Source organism: Chamaea fasciata, unplaced genomic scaffold, assembly GCF_029207755.1.
Source record: "Chamaea fasciata isolate MVZ Bird 193981 ecotype frontalis unplaced genomic scaffold, bChaFas1.0.hap1 SCAF_22, whole genome shotgun sequence".
Taxonomy (NCBI): Eukaryota; Metazoa; Chordata; class Aves; order Passeriformes; family Sylviidae; genus Chamaea; species Chamaea fasciata.
This window is the reverse complement of record NW_027094107.1, coordinates 3,035,317-3,057,179: the sequence shown is the minus strand read 5'-3', so window position 1 is coordinate 3,057,179 and position 21,863 is coordinate 3,035,317. Positions and strand designations below refer to the sequence as shown.

Below are 21,863 nucleotides of genomic sequence, written 5' to 3'. Positions count from 1 at the left end.
AAAATGGAGACAATCACACCTGCCTGAGAGGCTTTAACTGGGATGTAGCCTTCAACAGTTAACATCTGACTCTCTCAGGAAGTTTCTGTTTTTTACCTACTGTTCGATGTCCATGAAAGAGCAGCAGCTCTTGACTCGGGTGGGCAGAGAATGGCAGTGCCTGGAAAACCCCCTTTGGCATACAGGGCACAGGAAAGGCAGCAGGAGAACCCTCCAGTCACAGAGCAATCAGATGTTGCTGCTCTTTTACCTTTCAGTGCTCTGGGAAGATCAGTGTCAGCAGGGTCCAGCTGTGCCAGCAGGGAGAGGTCTCAGAAAAGAATGTTCTGCATGAGGGGAGAGAATCAACAGGGCAGTGCTGGGACCCCACTGAGCTTTATCAAGGTGGGAGAAGCCTCTCTAAACTCAATTTTGTCACTATGGGGAGAGTGTGACAGCCAGGGCTGGAGCAGCAGCTCCAGCTGAGCCTCCTGGGCCCCTTCTCTGCTACTGGTGCCAGCCTGGCCTGGGAGGGGCTGGGTGGTGGCACAGGAACACTCCTGGGCCCCTCACAGCACTGTGGGCACAACTGTCCCTTTCCCTGGGCCACGAGCGATCTCTGCAGTGCAGGAACTTCCCCTGTGCTGCTTCCGGGCTTCGGTTCCGCTCAGGCCACGTGAGAATGTTTCAGAAATGGCACACCACTGAGTGCTCTCAATTTCTGATTTACTAACACCCTCCTTGTCCTTCTGATCTCTGAGGAATTAAAGGTAAATCTCTCCTTGCATCCTACCAGACTTTACTGGAGCCCTGTTTATCCTTGCAGAGCTCTTTTCTGTCAGGACAAGCCTCGTTCATGGCACAAAACTCACCCCTGGAATAAAGCAGATCTATTTCAGCACCATAACATTTTATTAAACTACACTATCAAAGTCACATTGATGGCAGGGAGAACATTGCTATCAGTGCATATTTCCTGGACTAAGACTGTATTTGTAGCATCCAGCACTTGCTGAAGAAAAGGACACTGGAACAGAATCCTGAAGAGACAGTAGAAAACTTCTACAAAAGTCAGGGCAGTTGGGAACCAGCTGAGAGCTCCAACACTTCAAGACAAAGCTGTGAGGGAAGGTGATTTTAAAAAAGTTTACTCTTCAGTGGTGTTGAACTTGGCTCAGCTGAGGTAAGAAGGTGCTGGTGCCCAGCAGTTTTTAAGTGGCATCCCTGTCCCTGCCTGTTCACACCCCACACAAATATTGTGTACTGCTCCTTGTGACCTGTGCTGACACCTGGATACAACAGCTCAGAGTGTTCTACAGTTATAAAAACCTGCTGCAACTCTAGACCAAACAATAAAAAGTAGCAGAAATACATTCTATACAGAAGTAAAAAAAAAACCAACCAAACCAAACCCAGTTGAATTCCAGACAAATATTAGAGTACATCAGGTTGGGCTTAAAAAGTCTCAAATCTAACACCTATGTCACTATGTCTACTCTCCATGAGCTCTGCCACAGCACCAGCTCAGAGCTGCTTCTGGCACAGAGAGGACACCCCAGCTCTGCAGCATCCCTGGGAGGGGATGGTGGCAGACCTTTCCCAGGGCTGCAGCTGGGGTGTGGATGAAATAAGGCTTTTCCAGTCTTCCTGGGAAGACTCAGGTTTCAGTGAAGGCTGGGAGCTGTGTGTCCCAGCCCTGGCAGAGCAGAGGGAGGTGGGTGGTGTGGAGAGCACAGGAATGAGGGATATGTACAGCAGTCGGCAGGGACAGGGGCTCGGGGCCTTTCCCAGAGAGGTCATGCCCAGCCAGCTGGGATCTGCTCCACAGAGGTGTTCTGGGGGGTCAGTAGCACCCATCCTTCCAAGAGTCGTCCTCGGGGGCCTGGGGGGTCTGTGCTGCCTGGAGGAACCTGGGGGGGGGACAAACAACACGTCAGGGACAGCTCCAGGAAAAGCCCTGTAGTGGACATGGGTTTGGGAGTTGGGTTACCAACATCTCCCTGCCAGGGGTGGAGTGCTGCTGTCACACCCTGGGCACCAGCAACACTGATCTGAGGCACTTTAAGGAAATTCAGTGGCTGTTACTGGATGCTTAAACACCGATATCTGCCAAATTAACACTCTTGTGATTTCAGCCCATGACTGAGTCCAAGAGAAGTATTCTTCCATGCAAGCATAACTGAACACATGAAAAATAATCAGGTATATAGAGTACTGATACATATTAGGAGACTGAAAATTCCCTCTTTCACGTTTTTAAGGTAAGTAGATAGATTTCAATGTAAGGCTCCAATGGGACATTAAAGATCAACAAGCACTGGTTGCTTAGTAGTCTGATATCAGTTATATATCATGACAAGTCTGGATTGATTTAACTTCCCTCAACCATAAAAGTCTGAATTTTAGCACAGTAGCTATTAAAAAATCAGCAACAAGAACAAAAGATTTAAGTGTTGGGACACCACTCCCTCCACTCTGCTTTCACCCTGTCACATGAAGTTACTACAACGCCAAAGAGGTTCGGAGCCCCACTCACCTCCTGGACGGGGGCGCTGCCTTTCCCTTGGGCACGGCCACGCCTCCCACAGCCGGCCGTGCCTTCAGGGCAGCGGCTTTGGCCACAGTGACCATGGTGGTGCTTCTGGAAGTGCAACTGCTGCTGGAGGAGCTCGTGTGGAGCTGTGGCTTGCGAGCTGGGGGGACAGGAGCCGTGTAGCTGCAGGGCTTCCCCACCTGCCTGCCGGGCAGCAGGGAGTTGGCTCCTGAGGCCGCCTTCCCAGGCTGACGTCCCGTGAGCGGGGACTGCGCGGCCCCCGAGGAATACCTGAGCTTGCTGGGAGTCAGACCTGCAGGGGACACAACAGCATCTCTGAGGGCTGGCTAAAGAGGGGAGGGGATGGAGGTGTGTGGAAGGGGTGGCACTGACCTGCTGACCGCTGCTGAGTCCTTGGGATGCGGCTGCTGGGCACCTGCAGGTCGGACTCCAGGCTGCGGCTGCTCCGCACGGCCTCAAGCGCGCGCAGGCTGCTGCGGGCCAGGTTGGGCATGCTGTGCCTCAGCTCCTCTGAAAGCAAACACAGCCTCAGCCCCCTGCTGCTGCTTTAAGGCTCTCTGGAAAATCCCATCCACTTCAAAGCAGAGTGGTCTGTACCTAGTTCTTGGCTTCCAGTAAACAGCAGCGATTTTGGAATCACAGGATGCGGAGCTTGGAAGAGATCTTCAAGATGATCCCATCAACCCAGCACCACCACGATCACCCCTGAGCCACACCCCCTAGAGCCACATCCAGAGATGGTGACTCCACCACCTCCCTGGGCAACTCATTCCAAGGCCTGACCACTTCTGTAGGGAAACAATTGTTTCTAACACCTAACCTGGACCTCACCCGGTGCAACTTGAGGCATTTCCTCTTGCTCTTTCACTTGGGACATGGCAGAAGAGACCAACCCCCACCTGGCTGCACCCTCCTGTCAGGAGCTGTAGAGAGCAGTATGGTCTCCTCTGAGCCTGCTCTTCTCCAGACTGAACAACGGGAGCTCCCTCAGCCACTCCTGGTGCTCCAGCCCCATTCCCTTCTCTAGCCACACTCCAGCCCCTCAATGTCGTGTTTGTGGTGAGGAGCTCAAAACCGGACACGGCACTCGAGGCGTGCCCAGCAGAGGGGACAATCCCTGCCCTGGTCCTGTGGCCACCCTATTCTCGGTCCAGCCCGTGTCCCTTGGGTTTGCCCCCCTGGGCACATGCTGGCTCACACCCAGCACCACCAGCACCCCGGGCCCTCTGCCCCAGATCCGTGTGTGCCAGACCCCGCTCCCCGGCTCATCCCGCCCCTCACCTTCGCTGTTGGCGTACTTGAGGCGCTCCTGCATGGGGCTCTGCACCGCCCTGCGCGGGGCGCGCAGCCGCGACGCCGCCGCCCTGCCCAGCTCCGCGCCCGACGACGGCGACTGGCAGCGCGGGGAGCTCAGCGGGGACGGCGAGTAGCGGTGGGCGCTGCGCAAGGACAGCGAGCAGTCGCAGTCGTCCTCGTCCTCCAGGCTGTAGGTGTCGAATTCCTGGTCGCTGTAGGTGCCGCGGCGCAGCGAGTGCAGGGAGGCGCTGGAGCTGCGCCGGGACACGGAGGCGGAGCTGGAGGCGCAGTCCTGCCGCAGGCCTGGGGACACGGGGGACACGGGCAGCGCCAATTCCAACACATCCCAAATTCCAAAGCAATGCTTTGGCAGTGATTTGTTTCACACTGGAAGGAGAGTCAGGTTAACACCTGTCCTTCCCTGGAATCCATCAGCTGGAACAGCATCATCTACATCAGCACTGGTTAATTACAGCACAATTAACATTCAGGGGACCTGCAGTGCTCCCCAGTCCCACCTGAGACTGTGGGCATTGCCATCAAGCTCCAGCAGGTAAAGCAAGTATAGGAGTCTAATTTACAGGTATGGGAGTCTCATTTACAGGTTAAATCTTTTAGTTTAATTCATTCTGCACCCACCAGCATTTCAATGGTGGAAACAAAGATTGAAAGTCTGCCTCCCATGAAAACACACCTGCCTGGGTGGCACCTGCGCTATTTACAGCTCCTCACCAGCCTATGCCTTCAGTGAAGTTTTCCTGCCTGACAATATATAAGCAACTTAAAAAAAACCCCAACAAAACCAAATCGAATCAAACTCCCCAAAAAAACCCAACCCCCCAAACAAACAAACAAACACACACACAAACAAACAGAACTTACTCTCTTCCTGCAGCCGTGCCATGACCTGGACATCAGTGAGGTCCTGCAGTTTGTAGCCCATGGAGATGGAGTCATCTGAGGTGCTCAGCTCGCTGTCCACCGAGGACTGGGAGCTCAGGGCCGAGTGCATGCTCAGGTACCCTGGGGGAGAGGGACACAATCCCAGTCAGACACTCACAAACCCACCAGGAGCAGCAGGGATCTATCCCAGGAATTCAGCAGTGCAGCTGGGATCTTCAGGTCCAGCTGTGAGAAGCAAGAATTTAGCAATTCCAACCCTCAGTTTATAACCTGCAGTTTTCAGGTGCTTTTCAAACAAGGAATGTGAGGCTGACTGGCAGGAAGCAGCTTGGTCAGTGCCCATTTAAGAAATCCATTTTACACCTGAACTTCACACCTGTGCTTTCCACCTCAGCAGTTACTTCTCTTCCAAGCTGGCTGAAGAAATAATGTTGGGAACCTGCTGCTTTTTCCTGCCTGGCTGGTTTGATCACAGTTTGAAAGGGCTGCTCAGTTTTGCTGGGAAATGGTTTATTTCACCATTGCTGTTGAGTATTCAGGAGGTGACCTGCCTTCAAATCTTCTCAGAACATGGCAGGAGAACTGTGAGCTTCAGGATGCTTAAATAATACACTGACAGAAGTGTGGCTGCACTTTAAAGGTTCATCTGGGTGTATGCTGCACAAATACACATTCCAAGTCAAGATATTCCACAAAATTCCCCTTTCTTTCCTCCTGGTGTCAGGAAAAGAGTGTAAGAGCTGAAATAAATCCATCCTGAGCAGGCTTGCACCTGTAGGATGTGGTTTCCAGCTGTAATTAACAGCACCTTCAATACTGATTAAAAATCCAGCTGGACCTTGAGACCAGCTTTCTGAAAGGCAGAACTCCCAAACCAACTTTGTTTCGTTTGGCTGTTGCATTTGAAATTGCAGGTCCAGCTAAAAATAGCCAAGGAGGGGAATAAACTGCTCCTTCTTCCATCAGTAAAGCTGAGCTGATGATGGTTTTCAAACAGAAACCACATCTGGGTCTTGTCAAAGGGGTTGGTTGGGTTTTCAAGGGAAGTCACTGTTAAACATTTTCCATTTGAAGGGTAGACAAACCGTTGTTTCTTGGAAATACAATAAGATTTGAGTCAGTCAGGTTGACAGGAAACTTTAAACTCGTGTCAGCACTTGCACAAGGCACACGGAAGAGGCACCTGAGATGAGGTGAACTCATCATGCTCTGAAAGGACAGAGCCTGTCCTGGCTCTGGCCTTCCACCCAGCACATCTGCACAGTGAGCCTCCCAGAAGCCAGAGACACTTCGGTTTTACTCATCAGGAGCTGTTCCTGGGTGAAAAGGTGCTCAAGACACCTGGATTGCCCCCCAGCCTCCTATGAAAAACAAGACATTGCCTTAGAGATGTCTCCCTGCAGAACTCAGCTGGCAAAAATCCTCAGTCCTACGTGCATCCTTTTGTTTGCAAAACAGAGATAAGTGTTAATTTCTATTTATAGCAGAAAATCAGACCTCCAAAACAAACCTGCACCTGTGAAAACAGCCACAGGCAATCCTTTTTCTTTTTTTAGAGGGGAAAAAGTTCATTTAATATCCAGTTTGGAGGCAGAGACTGTTAAACATGCTTTATGTTTTGAAACATGCAAAGTAGGGTTTAGCAATTTCCACACAAAACAAACAAATAAAGAAGAGTCCTTTGATAACAGAGCCAAGAGGCAAAGCCTTTGTGCTAGGAACAGAGGGAACTGCACCAAGGATAACAAATGGAGCTCCTGGAAGAGTGTTCCTGGCTCCTCAGGCACAGGGAGGCTGCAGGCCAAAGCATTTTGGAGGAGTTTCATTATCAGACTGCAACAAGAGCTGCCTCTGAGGCAGGGAATCTTCCTCCACACACAATCAGGGCTGAAGGAAAACTTCTGATATTTTGTTTTAGCTGCTCTCTCAGGTAATTGAAGGCTTTACCCTGGAGAATTCGGCAGCTTTCTGTTCCCTGCATTAATCAATATTCCCAAGAGAAACCCTCCACAGAAAACTGAATCCAAGTACCTTTATGAAGATCACATCTACAGTCTATAACATTATTCAAGAGCAATATATTTTTGCCCCAACAGCTGTTTTCTATTTTAAGCTACTTAAAATTAGTACAATTTATAAATATATATATATATAGAGGGAAGTAGAGAAACCCAAACCAAGGAATAACTTCAGGACATTTAGAATGCAAGGAGGTTTTCTCCCACACAAATGAAACCTGAGGTGAGGAAGGGAGCAAATGAAAAGGGGAAAACACCATGAGAACTTTTCCCTGTGCCGATCCTTCACCCTCCTTGCATTTTAAAGAGCCCAGTGCTGCAGTGCCATGCCATACCTGAGCTGCCACAGGTTAGTAGTGCTTTGTTAGTCGATTTGAGGTGCCCAGGAGAGTTTAGTGCATTGCTACAGGAGCCTGCCTCGGAATTCAGGTTATGTGCGCTGGGAGATGCCAGGGGGCTGCAATACAGGTTTTTCCATCTACTGGCTAGAAGGAAAAATACAAAAATGCCACAAAGGTTAGCAAATTATTTTGGAAACAGAGAGCAAGATCAAGAACAAGATGCAGAGGTATCAACCAGGATTAAATTCTGCAGCAGACGCACTTGGTGGTACCAGGGCCACGCCGCGGGGAGCGCAGCTGGGCCCAGTCCCCTGCTCGTGCCCTTTAACTGGTTTTGTCCCTTCTGAAGAATTCCAAGAGTAACTCCTGACAAGCTTGGCTTTAAAGAAGCCATACATTTCACAAGGTTCCAGTACTGGGCTTGCCAGATGACTATTTCCATCAATACCTGCCACTTCTACACCACTTCATTTTAGAGAACTCACTGAACTTTTTGTTACATGTGTGTTACTCTGAATTTTTATGGTGGAACCAAGACAGTATTAAACCACAGAAATTATGCCAAGCCAATATAAAACCAGCTCTTTGAATTAAACTTCTTCAGCTCAAACACACTCACATGTTCATAAATGAACCAAAATAAGGCAAGTGACAAAACCAAACACCTCCATCCTTACTGGAGGTGGAAATGAGCAGCTACAACACTGAGGAAATTACTCACACCATGCTCCGGAAATACTCAAGGGGCTGCTGAACTGCCCAGAGAACTCAGTTCTCCCTACTGTGAGAATATCAACTAAGAAAATAATGAAGATTCACCTTATTAAGTTTTCTTTTTTTATTTCTCCCACAAATATTACCAGGTCAGACCAAGTACAACTGAAGCCTGATACATTTCCGAGAGAAAAGAGGTAATCAAATAGATTTAATTCAAATTTCTATGCACAGATGATTTATGAAAGCAAATGAAGTTTGTTCTCAAGGTCTATTCAGTTATCTCCAATCAGGCATGCCAAGGTTAAACCCAAGCCTGAGATCTCACGCAGTGCCAAACACCGCTAGAATGAAAACTAAAAAATCCCAGACCAAGCCCCAAAGCAGTGACCTCAGACTCCAAACCACAGGGCTCAAACTGCAGGTTCAACTGCAAACAGAATTCTTGCATTCCCATGGAGACAAACACAGGCACCACAAACCCTCAGACACCAACGTGGGGACCCAGCTGGGGCTGGATTCCAGCAGCTCAGGGGTATCCCTGAGCTTCCAAACATTGATTCTCTCAGAAGTGTCACTTTTTCAAACACAGCTTTTGTGTCTGGAGGTTCCTGAGCCCAGCTGGACAGAGGAGACTGCAGCACATCTCTGCAATAAACCTGCAGCTGCAGCAAGTCCTGACCAGGAGAGCTGGATGAGAGGGAATCTAGAGAACGTAAAAAAATAATCACTGATTCCTTTCCAGCCCGTCAGTGTCCAGCACGTTTTACACGGACCTGGGGGCCATTTGAACTGACACAGGCAGGATCTGCACCAGGTGCACTGCAGGAGATGCAGGACAGAGGTAGGAGCAGAATAAACTCATTTTTGTCCTGTGAACTGCACCTGTTTTGAGAGCTCTCCCACCACTGAAAGCCCAGGTGGAAAAGCAAAACCCCAAAGCCAGCCCCCAGAACACGGCCTGTGATCAGAGATGTCCCCACTGTACACAACATTCCAGGTTTTCACTTCAGGCAGATGAAATGAGGGATTTCCCCTCAGGATTAACACAGCCCACCAGGAAGTGCCTTTAGGGGATGATAAACTGGAGGAAAAACCTGGTTTCCAAGTGACACCATTTCTTCAAGTCTAGTATTTCACTGCTGTAAGCTTTGAGCAGCAGACAACTTTTTCACCCAGGTAAGAGCAGCTGGGAAGATCCAGTAGGATATCCAGAGGAGGAATAAACACCACTAGGAACACTCAGCACCAGGAGTTCTCCTCCAGAAAGAAGCTGCAAGAACAGTTTTCCATGGTTCTCTCCCCGCTCCCCAGCAGCTCATTTCTTCCTCTACACATTTCTTACATTTAAAAATGTTTAAATATTAACAAAACTTAAAAATTCAAGAGCCTGACAACACGAAGCTCGATTTTCCTGCTTAGAATGAGATTTGCAAGGGCCCCCAGAGCAGCAGAGGCTGCAGCTGCCCTACCTTGGTCCAGCCTGTTGATGAGGGTTCTGCAGGCAGCCTCAATCTCGGGGCTGGGATTGTCCAGCACCTGCCGGCACCATTTCAGAGGAGAGGCTGTTTTCTCATCCACGGATTTCCTTGGAGACACATAGAGCCTTTGCAAGGATTCAAAGGAGATAGGAAGAAATGCTAGTTAATTCAAAGCATACAGCTACCAAAGTGACATTTGCTAGAGTGTAGCCATCAGGAACCAACAGTTACCCAAATTAAAAAATTCAAGTTTAAATCGCATATTATGACTAAGAAATAAAATTTACTGCCACAACAGGAAAATTCAATGGCTTCACAGAGAAACCCACAGGCTCTGCAAGGCAAGGTGCCAGCCTGGGTTGTTACAACACTGCTGGGAATGAAGTTCTTGAGATACTCACCTGTCTCTCCCTCCACTCCCCACTTCCAAAAACCCCACCCTGAGAGACAGTCAGGGTGTGAGGTGCTCCCAACTCCAGCTGCAGGGTGATCTCCTTCCAGGAGCTGGAGTTTTTGTTTGAAACCCTCTGGATGTTCCACCTGTTCAGCACTGCAGGCACAACTGTGTCCTCACAGCAGCTCTAACACACCCAAAGGTGCATTCCCAGACCCCAGGGATAAACCCCTTCACTGGAGGATTCAGACATTCCCAGACAGGAAGGAAGCATGGCTGTGCCTCATCTTCCCTCTAATATCAGATAAATTCTCCTCCAGCCTTCGTGTCTGCCACATCTCTGACACCTCCACTGCTTTGCATGGAAACCCAGGATTAGCCTTATGGATAGACACATTTAATCATCTTAAACTCCTGGATTATTTCCAAGGGATTGGGTGTAAAGCAGCATCTTCACCAGATTTCCAAAGCAGAACATTCCTCTGAAGAAAGGCCAAAGCTGGAAGAGCCTTTGCTACAAAAGCGACTCAATTATTTTATTGACACATCCCACATGTGTATTTTTAAATGTTTTTGTTGTTCAGCAACACATTCAAAACTTGTAAGGGGAAAGAAAAATCGGTCCTTTGTACATCCAAAAGTGAAACTGTTTTTAACTCTTGCACATCACTTGGAGAACACCCTGGTACAGAAGGCAGTGAGACCTCAACCTAGATATGGAACCTGATGGTCTTTAAGGTCCCTCCCAGCCCAAATCCTTCTGGGATTCTGTGGTTTGTGGACATCAGCTTTGGCTCTCAGGCTCCCCCTCTCCTGAGGCTCTGACGATCTGCTGGCACAGCCTTCAGCTGCTCCCTCTGCACCAGAAAATCCCCAGCAGCAGCTGCAGGAGCTCCTGGGCCAGCCGGGAGCTCCTCCATGCACACAGTCACACAACGGCTGCTTTCCCACCAGCACCTCCCTCTCCTGGCGCTCCTTCACCTCAGGAACTGCTCCCAGGTGAACAAAGAACCCTCCTGGTCACCAGCAACCACCCACAGCCACACCGGAGCAATTTATGGTGTTCCCAAAGCTGGCCTCACGGATGTATCCAGAGGATTTCACCCTCATCAGGTCAAAATTCAGTATTTAAGCATAAAGTGACCATGAGGGTGGAGTTAAGATTCCAAGGGATGTCTGCCTGTGCTTCAGTTACCTCCTCCTCTCTCTCCCAACTTTTGCCACTCCTGCAGCAAGGAGCCTTTCTGCTTCAGTTACTCATTCTCTCACAGTCAGCTCAGATCCAACCCATAAAATACTGATTTCCACAACAAAAGTGATATAAATCAGCAGGAATGTCAGTCATTATCCCACTCATTCCTGAAAACCTAGGTTTAATTTCCACAGAAACACCGTGGACTCTCAGCTGCCAGGTGTCCTGGCTGTAAAACCAACACCTGGCCAAGACAGAACACCAACAGCTGGGATATTTAAAATATTGTACAGGTCTGCCTGACCTACTGCCCTGGCTGCTGTCCTGGATCCAGGCAGGGATAACATGGAATGCAGAAAGCAACACTCCCCAGATTTGGGGGCTCTGAGATGGGGCATCTCTGCATGCAGCAGCTCTCAAAATATTGTTTGTTACCTGGAGAAGGACATTATTCCCTATTTTCTGCCTCCTGAACACCACCCCTGACTTCCCAGCCCTGCCTCTGGCCAGAACCATTTTTTTCAGGGAATAGACTCAGCCTCTTCAGTCACAACTCACACAGAAGCTTTTCACCACACAAATCCACATGCAAATAAAAAAAATCCAAAGGTTAATTTGTTATTGACAAAATAAATGCCAAGGAATGAATGCAAATATTCCTGACTCTCCAAAGGTACCTCTCAGGGCAGACCCCCCAGCAAATCTTGCTGCGTTTCTGCACGGATAAATGAGCATTGCAAGCACTCAAATCCAATCAAACCCAGGAAACAAAGTGCTCCCTCTCCCTGGATTTATTGTACAGTTCAGACCACAAAAGGAGCAGTAAAACCATCACACAAAAAAGAGGCCAACAGCCTCCTCAGGGCAGGTCAGGCTGCTCTGCACAAATTCCAGGTTAAGGGAGAGAATCCTGCCCTGCTCCAGCAGTTCTGCCCAGCTCCTTCCATGCTCCTCACCCTGTTTCCACCCAGGACTACCCCAGCTGAGGATGGCAACCCTTGTTTGCTTGGCAGAGCCATTCCCACATGGAGCAGAGCTGTGGAGTCCTCTGGACTCTGCCAGAGGACCCTCATTTTTTTCTGCTGATAAGTCCATTGGCAAGAGAAGCTCTCACAGTTTCCCCAAACCCAATTAAGTGAACACAGCTCACTTCTTCAGAGTACTGGCAGGCAACTAACTAAAAAAAAAAAAAAAAGGAATTGTGGTTTGACTCCACAGCACCAGGGTTCCCATGTTCCTTCTGCAGGAGCTTTGGGAAGGGCTCAGCAGCCTGACTTCTCCAAAGGTGCTGGAACAGCACTAAACTGAAAACACCAGTTCCTCGAACATGTGAATGTGAATATTGCTCTGGACATATTAAGAGCCAGAAGTCACCTTTTCCGAGGCTCAGGAAGGTCCAGTGACCAGTGGCACCCAGCAGAGGCTGACTCAACCCAGCCTCACATCCAGGGAGCTAAAACAGCCTTACCTCAGAAAAAGAGGGCTATGAAAAGTTAAAAAACTCTTGGCTTTGTTTAAAACCACTCAGAATTGTTCTTTCTGGTACTTTCAGGCTCTGAAGCTGTTTGATTTGCCAGGTTAACTGAATCCCAGAAGCAGTGGAAAAGCAGGAACCACCCCGGAGTGAGGCAGAGCTGAACAAAGCCCTGCTCAGGAACAAGCCTTACCCTGCAGTTTGATCCTCCAGCTCAGCAGTTTGGCTGTTCTCTCTAAATGTCTCTGAATGTTTTCTTTTGTCAAATTGCAAATTAAAAGCGGTTATTTAGATACTTACAAGGCCTCATACAAAATGCACAAAGTAAACATTTGGGCAAATATTCCCAGTTTGATGTATTGGGGGTTTGTTGTATGAATTATTAAATACAAATGAGGTTTTCTTCAGCTTCTGAGAGGAAACCCATCGATAATAAAGTATCTTTAGTTTTTGCTTACTAATGTTTGTGTTTACCCGGTAAACAGCATTTTGTGACAAACATCTCTGCTAAGGACCCAGTGCCACAAGGATTTTTCTTCCATTAAGTTGTAGCCATTCACAAAAAGAAACTGTGATACTCTCTGCACTTTACTCTGACATAATCCAGGGCACTAAAACCAAGGAATATTCCAGAGACACTACTTCCCTGATGGAATCAATGTCACAGAAGGATTTACAGGAGTTAACGGCCACCACTGCTGGATTTTGAAATTCCTGCTTTAAAAAACCCCAAACCCCAAGAATGCAGGCAACACAACTTTTTCAACTTGCACAATGCACTGAGAAAAAGCAACTGAGTAACAGATCAGAGCAGTTCTAAGAGTGCAAGCCTGAGAATTTTAGATCCTGCTCGTGCAGAGTATTTGCAGCAGAAATCTATAAATCATAAGAGCAGAATTCAGGCTGCAGAAGGCTCTAGAACCAGTGCATTAGGAAATTAAACTGAGCGTAAAGCAAAGCCCATTTCTGAAGACACAGCTCGGGTTATTATCCATCTTCCAAAGCACTTGGCACCAGTGTCTGCAGCAGCTCCAAAAATGGCAAACACTGCACTGATTTTCAGGCCTTTGAGTTATATACAACAGAGCAAGGAGAAGGAGACCTCAAGTAGCTGACAGTGTTTAGAACACTTCAGGTTTATGAGACACACCTCCTTCAAGTGCTGAAAGGCAGCTGAATTCCTCTCCAAAGCATGGATTTCAAACAGGTAATACATTGATTTTCCTTTCCATATCAGACTTCAGAGAGTTGATTTTCAGATTTAGTACTCTGGTTATTCTATGCTAATCTCAAATCTAAACATTCCTGCTGAACAGAAATACTAACACAGACAAGACTGGGGTAGAAAGCCATAGTGAAACAGTATTATCCAGGTTCTGAAAGGACAGAAACATAAAAGGAAAAGATGGGAAAAAGCCTGCGGAGAACACTCCACACAAAAACATTCTGCTGTTAGCCCAAGGAGAGGTCTGAGCTTTATTCCTAAGAAATTGCAAAGAGAGGAAAAAATGACACTGCAAAGACACTTTTTCATGTCTATTTAGGGACTAATCCTGCTGAACAAAACACCAAAAATCAGCCCCCAAGTGAGAGCAGCTCTAAAGCTCCCACTAAATTAATCTCCTGACCCAGCCAACAGCCCCTACAGTTATCCCAGCACCTGGAGCCCAGAGTGGAGCTGTGTGTTCACAGCACCTGCAGCAGCAGGGCCAGGCTGCTCCCCAGCTCTCTGGCACTGCCACTGAGGGATTTCCCTGCCCACCCCTCATGTGACAGCAGTATCAGGAACAGGAGCCACGCCTGGAGCACTTCCCAGGGCCTCAGGCACTGGCAGGCTCTGCCATGAGAAGCAATTCCCCCTCCCAGGCCGAGCTCTGCAGGCCATGTCAGCACCAGGCAGGGTCTGCCTTTCAGCTCTGCCATGGTTGGGGTGCTGGTGACAATCCCACAGAGCTGCTCCGGGGCTCTGCAGCAGCTCCTGCACCCAGGGATTGTCCCAGCGGGGCAGGTGTCACCCAGCCCGTGGCCATCCCGCAGCCAGCACAAACAGGTAAGGCTCTCCTCAAACCAGTCAGTCAGGACAGGTTTGGAGAAGTGACTTGTTCATTATTTAATGCAACGGAGGTAAAAACACCTCATGAAACGACTGTGAAAACAAGACCTTCCAATTTGCTGTGTCTAAGCTATGCAGATCTTGTCAGCAGCACCCTGTCACAAGGAGAGATCACAGGGAAACTGCAATACAGCCTGTGAAGGGTATAAATGGATTACACAGAGCCAGTCTGTAAGTAAAGTTCTCCCCCAGGTGAGAGGCACAAGGTGCTGCACTGGTAGGATTCCTGGGTTTCGTGCAGCATCGAACCCTCACTTGGTGCAACTTCTCCAGAATTTCCCTCCCCATCTCTGATGGCACAAGCAGCAATGATTTCCTCCAGGACATTGAATTAAAAGTCTTAATCATGAATATAGAAGGTCGCTGGACACAGAGCTAAGGCTGAAAAATCACATTACCAGGAAACTCCTACACTGTTACTCCTGAGAGCAAACCACTCTCCTGCTCCCTGCAAACACCAATTCAAGGGCAGCCCACTTGCTGTGCTGAGCACGGAGCCAGGCAAGGAGACAACACAACACTGAGGTGAAGACAGCATGACCCAGTTTCAGTCCAGAGAGAGACTTTTGGAAACGAGAGCAACTCAGGGATTCACCTGAGTGCCAGGGATTCCTGCTTCTCCTCACCCCATGGAAAAACCCCAGAGTGACAAACACTGGGGAACACAACCAATGTAATGCTGGCAGCAAGAGATGTGGTTTGTTCCCTGGGTAAGCAGGAATTTGGATGAAAGCCTTCCCAAAAGAGCTCAGGAGCTGCCCTTGTGCTGGAGTCCAAGGTGAGCATCACTGAGCTCCCCAGTGCCAGAGCGCAGTTCCATGGGATTGGTCTCCAGGATATTTACAATTTTGAGCAGCTATTTGAGAAAGGGAGCTGAGGGAGCAGTCAGAGGCCAGGCAGCCCAGGGCAGAGTTACAGCAGCTGGGAGTGGGCACTGCCTCGGGTTTCACACAGCCCAGTCACTGCAAACACAGCTCCAAAACACAACCTCAGAGCTGCTGAGCCAGGGGAGCCGCACAGAAACTTCTGCAAGTTCCAGCTGGAAAATGAGAATAATTTCAAAATAGAGCAGGGATTGAGACTTCCCCTGCTGAGAACAGCAAGAAACGCTCTGACCACTCCATCCTTCTTCCAGGGAGGAAGGACGTAAAATATTTTAAAAAGGATTGCAAGTACACCATACACTCAGCTGTGCCCTTTGGATTTGCTCAATCCAGGCAGCACCAAACTCCCCCCATCAGCAAAGCCACCTTGTTAGAGCTGATCCAAAATTCACAGAGAATTAAGGGCGTTTGTTGGGTTTTTTTTGTTTGCTTTAAGAAAACCCTCCCTCCCCTCCAAGCAGTTTTCTGGTTCTTGCTGTGGGAAAGCACAAACACCTGCAGGGGCTGCACGTGGGATGTGTTTATGGAGACAGTTTGGGATATCTGGCAATAAGCACAGCCACTATTGATTGTACACAGGATTCATTCCCTGCTTTCAGAACAAGCTCCAGAACAAGAAGCCACCACTAAAAGCAGCTTCCTGTTTCAGCAGGTTTGTCTGACAAAAGGAAGAGGGAACAGATGGAAGTGATGCAGCACAATCAAAGATAATTTATGGAAACAGCACTTGCACAAGTGCTCTGGATCACCACCCTTAGCCCACTCCTCAGGGGCCTCTTTGTCACAGGTCACCCTGTTCCTACCAAATCTGGCAAGGAACCAGAGGAAACAAACCAACAAGGATCCCACAAGGTGCAGAGTAAAGGGGACCCGGGAAAAAGGGTCCTACCAGCCACCAAGTGAGGGAGAGGTCAAAGAACAGAACTCCCAGGCACAGAATCCTGATTTCACCAGGCAGCATCCCTGCCTAGGTAAATCTCAGCCTCTGAGACTCAACAGAATTTGAAGACTCTCCCCTGTCACAGGCTCCATGAACGTGAATATAAACCTGGCTGCTTCCATTACCATGGAAATAATAAAGCCAGTCTTCCACATGCAACTTGTTAAATATATTCCCTTATTTATTTATAAGAAATCTGCTCAAAATTCTGTTTAGGTATATTGAAGAGTTCCAGTGACCAAATTAGAACCAGTATTTGGGTTTTAAAAGTACACTTGCAAAGAAAAAACCACATAATCATGCTTTAAATATAACCTCAAATTCAGGCTGGAGCTGATGCCGTGACCTCATTGAGCTCCACTCCATTAACAAAAACTTTACCTTCCCTTCTAACAGCTAATGAATGTTGGGAGCTGAAGGTTTGGTTTGTGTTCAGCAGCCCTGTCCTTGCTGCCAGATTAATCTGGCTACACAATTTTGAAACCCAATTTGCAGAGCCCTGAGGCTTTTCCTCCCAAGTCTTAGCAATTAACAACTCCAGGTAAAATCTCAAGTCCCAGTTATTGCAGGAGCTGGAATCAGCCTCAAACCTTACATTTTCCTTGCCCTTCCAAAGGTTGCTAATCTGCTGATTTATAAAACAAGTCCTAAACAAGGCTGCTGGTGGAGGGGAGAGTCCCAGAGAGTCGGGTCAGTTGAGGATTACATCATTGATCTGGTTCAGTTCATGTCTCTGAACAAAAGAGGTGCTTAACTGGAAAGAAACAGCCTTCAGGAGCTGGGAATGGTTTGTCTCCTCAGGTCCTAGCAAAAGCCACAAATTCCAGATGGTCTAAGGATTCTTACTGACAAAATTCTCATTTAAATATGGTATTTGACAGTTGTGTACAAGGTTTAAAAGCTCCATTATTCATTCATCTGCATGTGCTATATATAACTGAACTTAGAGGGAAAGGAAGCTGCAGAGGTGGCTGGAAGGAAGGGGGAAAAACAGCACTTACAGGTAAACTTATTTTTTAAAAAATAATGGTCTGGCACAATGGACTTAAAAATAAGAACAGCCACTAATGAGAACTGCATTCTTGCTGCTAAAACTCCAAGTCCTGTCCAGAAATCAGTTTATAGCTTTAAAGGAATGGCTCACCTAACCACAGCACGTGGGGATACCTACCAGCAATCCTCCTCTTCGGGGCAATTTTCCAGTTCTAACACTTTGACTTCATCCAGGTCCGCGTGACTCGGCAGCCCCTCTAGATCTGCCCCCTTGTCACTGGGGTTCTGTCCGTGGATTCCAGCCGGGGCACGGATCCCTGCCATGAGCAGGCTGCCCAGGAGCTCGGAGCTGTCACTTGTATCCACAGGTGAGGGACACCGGCCATTGCTGTGGCCCTGCTCCCCGTTGGGAGACACCTCCTGGGGAGCACTGTTGCAGCTGTACTGCATCGGGGCATCCAGGCCTCTCTTGAAGTTGTTCTCTCCTTCCTCCTGCCTCATTTTGCTCAGCTGGCTGTGCAGATCCGCCATCAGCTGGAACTCCTGCTGCTCGGCAATGGCGTTGAGGCTGTTGTTGATCTCCATCCCGTTGAGGCCGGGCTCGCGGTTATCCACCCCGGCGCAGATGTCCCCCGGCACGTTTGTCCCCAGCAGGGTCCTGCCGCTCCTGCTCCTGGCGTGCTGATTGTCCAGCTCCAGCCTCCTGACCAGCTCCCGCAGCTTCCGCACCTCGGGGCCCACGTCCTCGGGGGGCTCCGGGCCCATGGCCGAGGGCTCGGGGGCGTCTCTGCCCAGGGCCGGCTCCAGAGCCGGGTCCTGCTGGATCAGCGGGGCATTCCCAGGCACCACCATCCTCCGGGACAGCCGCTGCCCCTGCAAGGCACGGGAAACACAGCAGAGACACACAGCGTCTTTAGGCAAAGGGAATCAGACGTGGGAAATGCTGGCTTTTGTAAGCATCGGCTGATTACACTGGGGTGGAAGGTGTCTGAGTTTCATCCAAATCCAAGAAGAACGACTGAAATTAGGGTTGAACGCTGCAAAGCAGCGTTGGAAACAAATTGGAAAAATATTCCACTTTCTGAACTGCAAGGATGCGCACCTGTTCTGCTGTCAATGAGTTTAGTAACAGGAAGCTGATTTAATCCCCCACAATAGTTTAGTTTCCATCTGTTTACCAACAAAATGCTTGAGAAAAGCACTGATGGAGCAAAGTCAGGAAACATCATTAACGAGGTGCTGACGTCAGACAACAACAGTGTCAAGAAAATGATGAAAACATCCTTTGTTCGTTACCAGGTTTATCCTGGAAAAACAGAAAACTTGGAAAAATTTCTATATCACCTTATACCAAAGTAACAACAGGAAGTGCAGTTACTGTGGTACATGAAAATAAGCTTAAATAACGTATTTTCCTGTAACAACTGAAAAGAGAAGGCTGCAAACAGCAAAAAGAAAAATCAAATCTCAAGATTACATATTCCACTAAGTCAAAAAACCATGAAGTGCATTTCACACTGTTTTTACACCATGAGCAAACACTGCTTTTTCCCTCCACGAGATTTACGTGAGTTTTCAGTTTCATCGGGCACATTCATTTCCAAACTGACTCTTCACTGAAAGCCCTTAATACTGAAAATCCCTTAATTAATGGTCCACAGAGCAGTAAAATGGGTTAAAAGTCAGAAATCCTTTCTGTTTCGCAGAAGGAGGGCAAACAGACTAAGAGAAGGAGTGAGCCAACATGGCCAATTCAAAGTTTAAAAATTGATACACTTGTAACAACTGCAATCAAACCCTGACATTTTGTGGTTGTGGATGTTCTTCCCCCTCCCTTTGCTGCCTGAAAATGTCATCTGTTTTTAAGTGCCACTGGGCAAAGGAAACCACAAAAACTCAGTGTCACACAAAGTGAGGTTACGAAGAGACACCCCCATAAGGTACCTCAGCATCTCTCTTTATTTAACCACTTGCAACAGCAATAGCTGAGTAAATTTCTTTTAAAATACATTTTGTTTGGTTGGGGTTTTTTTACCTGATTTTTTTTTAGTATTATTTTGGTCCTCTACCTGCAAGATGTAAATTTTCCACTTGAGTTAATAAAAGATACAAACAGCACTTAGGAAGAGCTGTGAGTGAACAGAGCACACTTTCCACCCATACTCCAAACCCATGCCTGCGAGCAGCACTGCTGAAGGCACTTTGCCTTGGGGAAATTCACTGTGGAGTTACCAAGGAATCCCATTCCCACCCATGTGCCAGCTCCAAAAAGCTCCTCGCGTGGATTCCCACTCCTACAAACCCACACGATCCTCTCGGGTAACGGCACGGTGTGATTTCCAAGGAGATCTCCGAGGAAGGGAACAGTGGTATTCCCACAGATATCCCAAAGTTCAGGAGCTGAGGATGCACCACCGGGGAGTTCTAGGAGTTCCACTGTCCCAGCAAAACAGTGGCTCAAGGAGGGGAATTAAGGAGATGGGTCACCCAAAAAATCGGTTCCCTTCCAAGGGTGAGGAGCTGGATAAAACCTCACGTGAGGAAAAAACACACGTTGAGGGGGAAGAGCAGCTGAAAAGCGTTCAGTCTTTCTTCACAACCACTACGTCTAAAAACTACCAAAAAACCCCCAAAACCCAGCAAAGACATGCGGGGGAAGAGATACAAACCTGCGAAAGTTAATTTCATTGTGCGACCGGGGGCGGGAGGGGGGGGGGGGAAGAACTAAAACACGTTTAGAAGGAGGCAAAAAGGCGGCAGCCGTGAGCGGGTCGGAGACAATAATTCGGAGTTTGCCGAGCAGACATCCGGGTGTCTCACGGAGGGTAACGGTCCCCTCGCCCCGGGGGCTGCCAGGGCCACGGCGGCTCGGAGAGCCGGCGGCGCTGGGAAGGCTCTGCGGGCTGCAGGGGCTGCCGACGGCGGGGAGAGGGGCCGTGAAGGGGCTGGGGGCTGCCATGGGGTGGGGAGGGTCTCGGGGCAGTGATGGCCATGGGGCTGACGGGGGGTGCAGGCTCTGAGAGCCAGGGTGCGAGGTGGCTGTGGGGGGCTCTGACGGCCGCGGGGCTGCGTGGGGGGTTCCGGGGGGCAGTGATGGCCCCGGGGCCGGGGGAGCTACAGGGGGAGCCGTGACGGGGCTGTGATGGCCATGAGCGCTGCGAGAGGGCTCCGAGAGGCCGGGGGGCTGCGACGGCCGGAGGGCTGCGGGGGGCTGAGCAGCTCCGGAGCCGGGGGGCCGGGGCGGGCTGCGGCGGGCTCTGAGCCGGCTCTGATGGCCGTGGTGGGGCTGCGCGCTGTGCGGCACCGGCGGACGCGACCCCCGCGGGGGGCACGGGCGCGGCCGGTCCGCACCGAGCGCGGCAGAGCCGAGCGCGGCGGGCATCCCCCCCTCGGACGGTACCTGGATGGATGGAAACACGGCCGGACGGGCGGATGGCGGTCGGTCGGAGGGCGGGCGCCCACCCGGTCGGTGCCGGTGCCGCCTTTCTCCGGCGGCTCAGCCCGGCCCGCGAACGGCGGGAGGCGCCGCCCCCGCCCCTGTGTGGGGAACGGGGGATGGGGGCGCTGCGCCTGCGCGGGGCCGCCTCAGGCGGCGGCGGGCGGGGGGCGGCCACGGGGGGGATGCGGTCAGACCCCCGTGAGGGGAAAAGGGCGAGCGAGGGGGAAAGGGGCGAGCGAGGGGGAAAAGGGCGAGCGAGGGGAAAAGGGCGAGCGAGGGGGAAAAGGGCGAGCGAGGGGAAAAGGGCGAGCGAGGGGAAAAGGGCGAGCGATGGGGGAAAAGGGCGAGCGAGGGGGAAAAGGGCGAGCGATGGGGGAAAAGGGCGAGCGAGGGGAAAAGGGCGAGCGAGGGGAAAAGGGCGAGCGATGGGGGAAAAGGGCGAGCGAGGGGGAAAAGGGCGAGCGGGGGGAAAAGGGGCGAGCGAGGGGGAAAGGGGCGAGCGAGGGGAAAAGGGCGAGCGAGGGGAAAAGGGCGAGCGAGGGGGAGAAGGGGCGAGCGAGGGGGAAAGGGGCGAGCGAGGGGAAAAGGGTGAGTGGGGGGAAATGAGTGAATGAGGGGAAAAGGGTGCACGGAGGGGAAAGGGGTGAGTGAGGGGAAAGGGATGAGCGGGGGGTAAAGGAAGTGAGGTGGAATGGCGGTGAGAAGGAAAAAAGGGATAAATGAGGGGGAAAGTGGGGAGTGATGATGGGAAGGAGGTGAGTGAGGGGGATGCGGATGTGAGCGAGGAGGAAAAAGATGAAGAGGGAAGTGGGGATCAGTGAGGGAAGTGGGGATCAGTGAGGGAAATGGGGATCAGTGAGGGGAAAAGGGGGTAGCAGTGGGAAAAGGTTTAAAAGGGGAAGAAGGTGAATGGGGAGAAGGGAGTGAGGGAAAGGGCTAAGTGATGGCAGAAAGGGGGTAAGTGAGGAGGAAAGGGGTGAGAGAAGGAAAAAGGGGATGAATGAGGGGAAAATGCAGGAGTGATGGTGGGAAGGAGGTGAGTGAGGAGGAAAAGGGACGAGTGAGGGGAGTGGGGATCAATGAGGGTGAAAGGGGGTTAAAGGGGGGAAAAGGGAGTGAGAGGGAAAGGGGTAAGTGAGGGGGAAGGG

At 50.1% G+C, this 21,863-nt stretch overlaps 1 protein-coding gene across 2 annotated transcripts; it reads right to left on the bottom strand.

The window, feature by feature from the left end:
• Positions 1-868: 868 nt before the first annotated feature.
• LOC136300343 (SLAIN motif-containing protein-like) lies at positions 869-20,814 on the bottom strand. 2 transcript variants are annotated; one of them, XM_066202678.1, is made up of 9 exons: positions 20,677-20,814; positions 17,455-18,149; positions 9,278-9,411; positions 7,086-7,235; positions 4,712-4,852; positions 3,815-4,132; positions 2,906-3,043; positions 2,516-2,825; positions 869-1,889 (listed from the first exon to the last, which is right to left on the bottom strand). In XM_066202678.1, the coding sequence occupies exons 2-9, from the start codon at positions 18,126-18,128 to the stop codon at positions 1,823-1,825; spliced, it is 1,932 nt and encodes a 643-aa protein (XP_066058775.1). In that variant the 5' UTR covers positions 18,129-18,149; positions 20,677-20,814; the 3' UTR covers positions 869-1,822. The 2 variants fall into 2 exon arrangements, with proteins under 2 accessions (XP_066058775.1, XP_066058776.1); XM_066202679.1 differs by lacking the exon at positions 7,086-7,235.
• Positions 20,815-21,863: the final 1,049 nt, after the last annotated feature.

Coding starts and splice junctions, on each gene's coding strand:
- LOC136300343 (XM_066202678.1), bottom strand. CDS start 18,128: ATGGTGGTGCCTGGGAATGCCCCGCTGATCCAGCAGGACCCGGCTCTG. Junction 3,044..3,814: donor CAAGTACGCCAACAGCGAAG/GTGAGGGGCGGG, acceptor GTTTGCTTTCAG/AGGAGCTGAGGCACAGCATG. Junction 1,890..2,515: donor GCAGCGCCCCCGTCCAGGAG/GTGAGTGGGGCT, acceptor TCCCCCCCCCAG/GTTCCTCCAGGCAGCACAGA.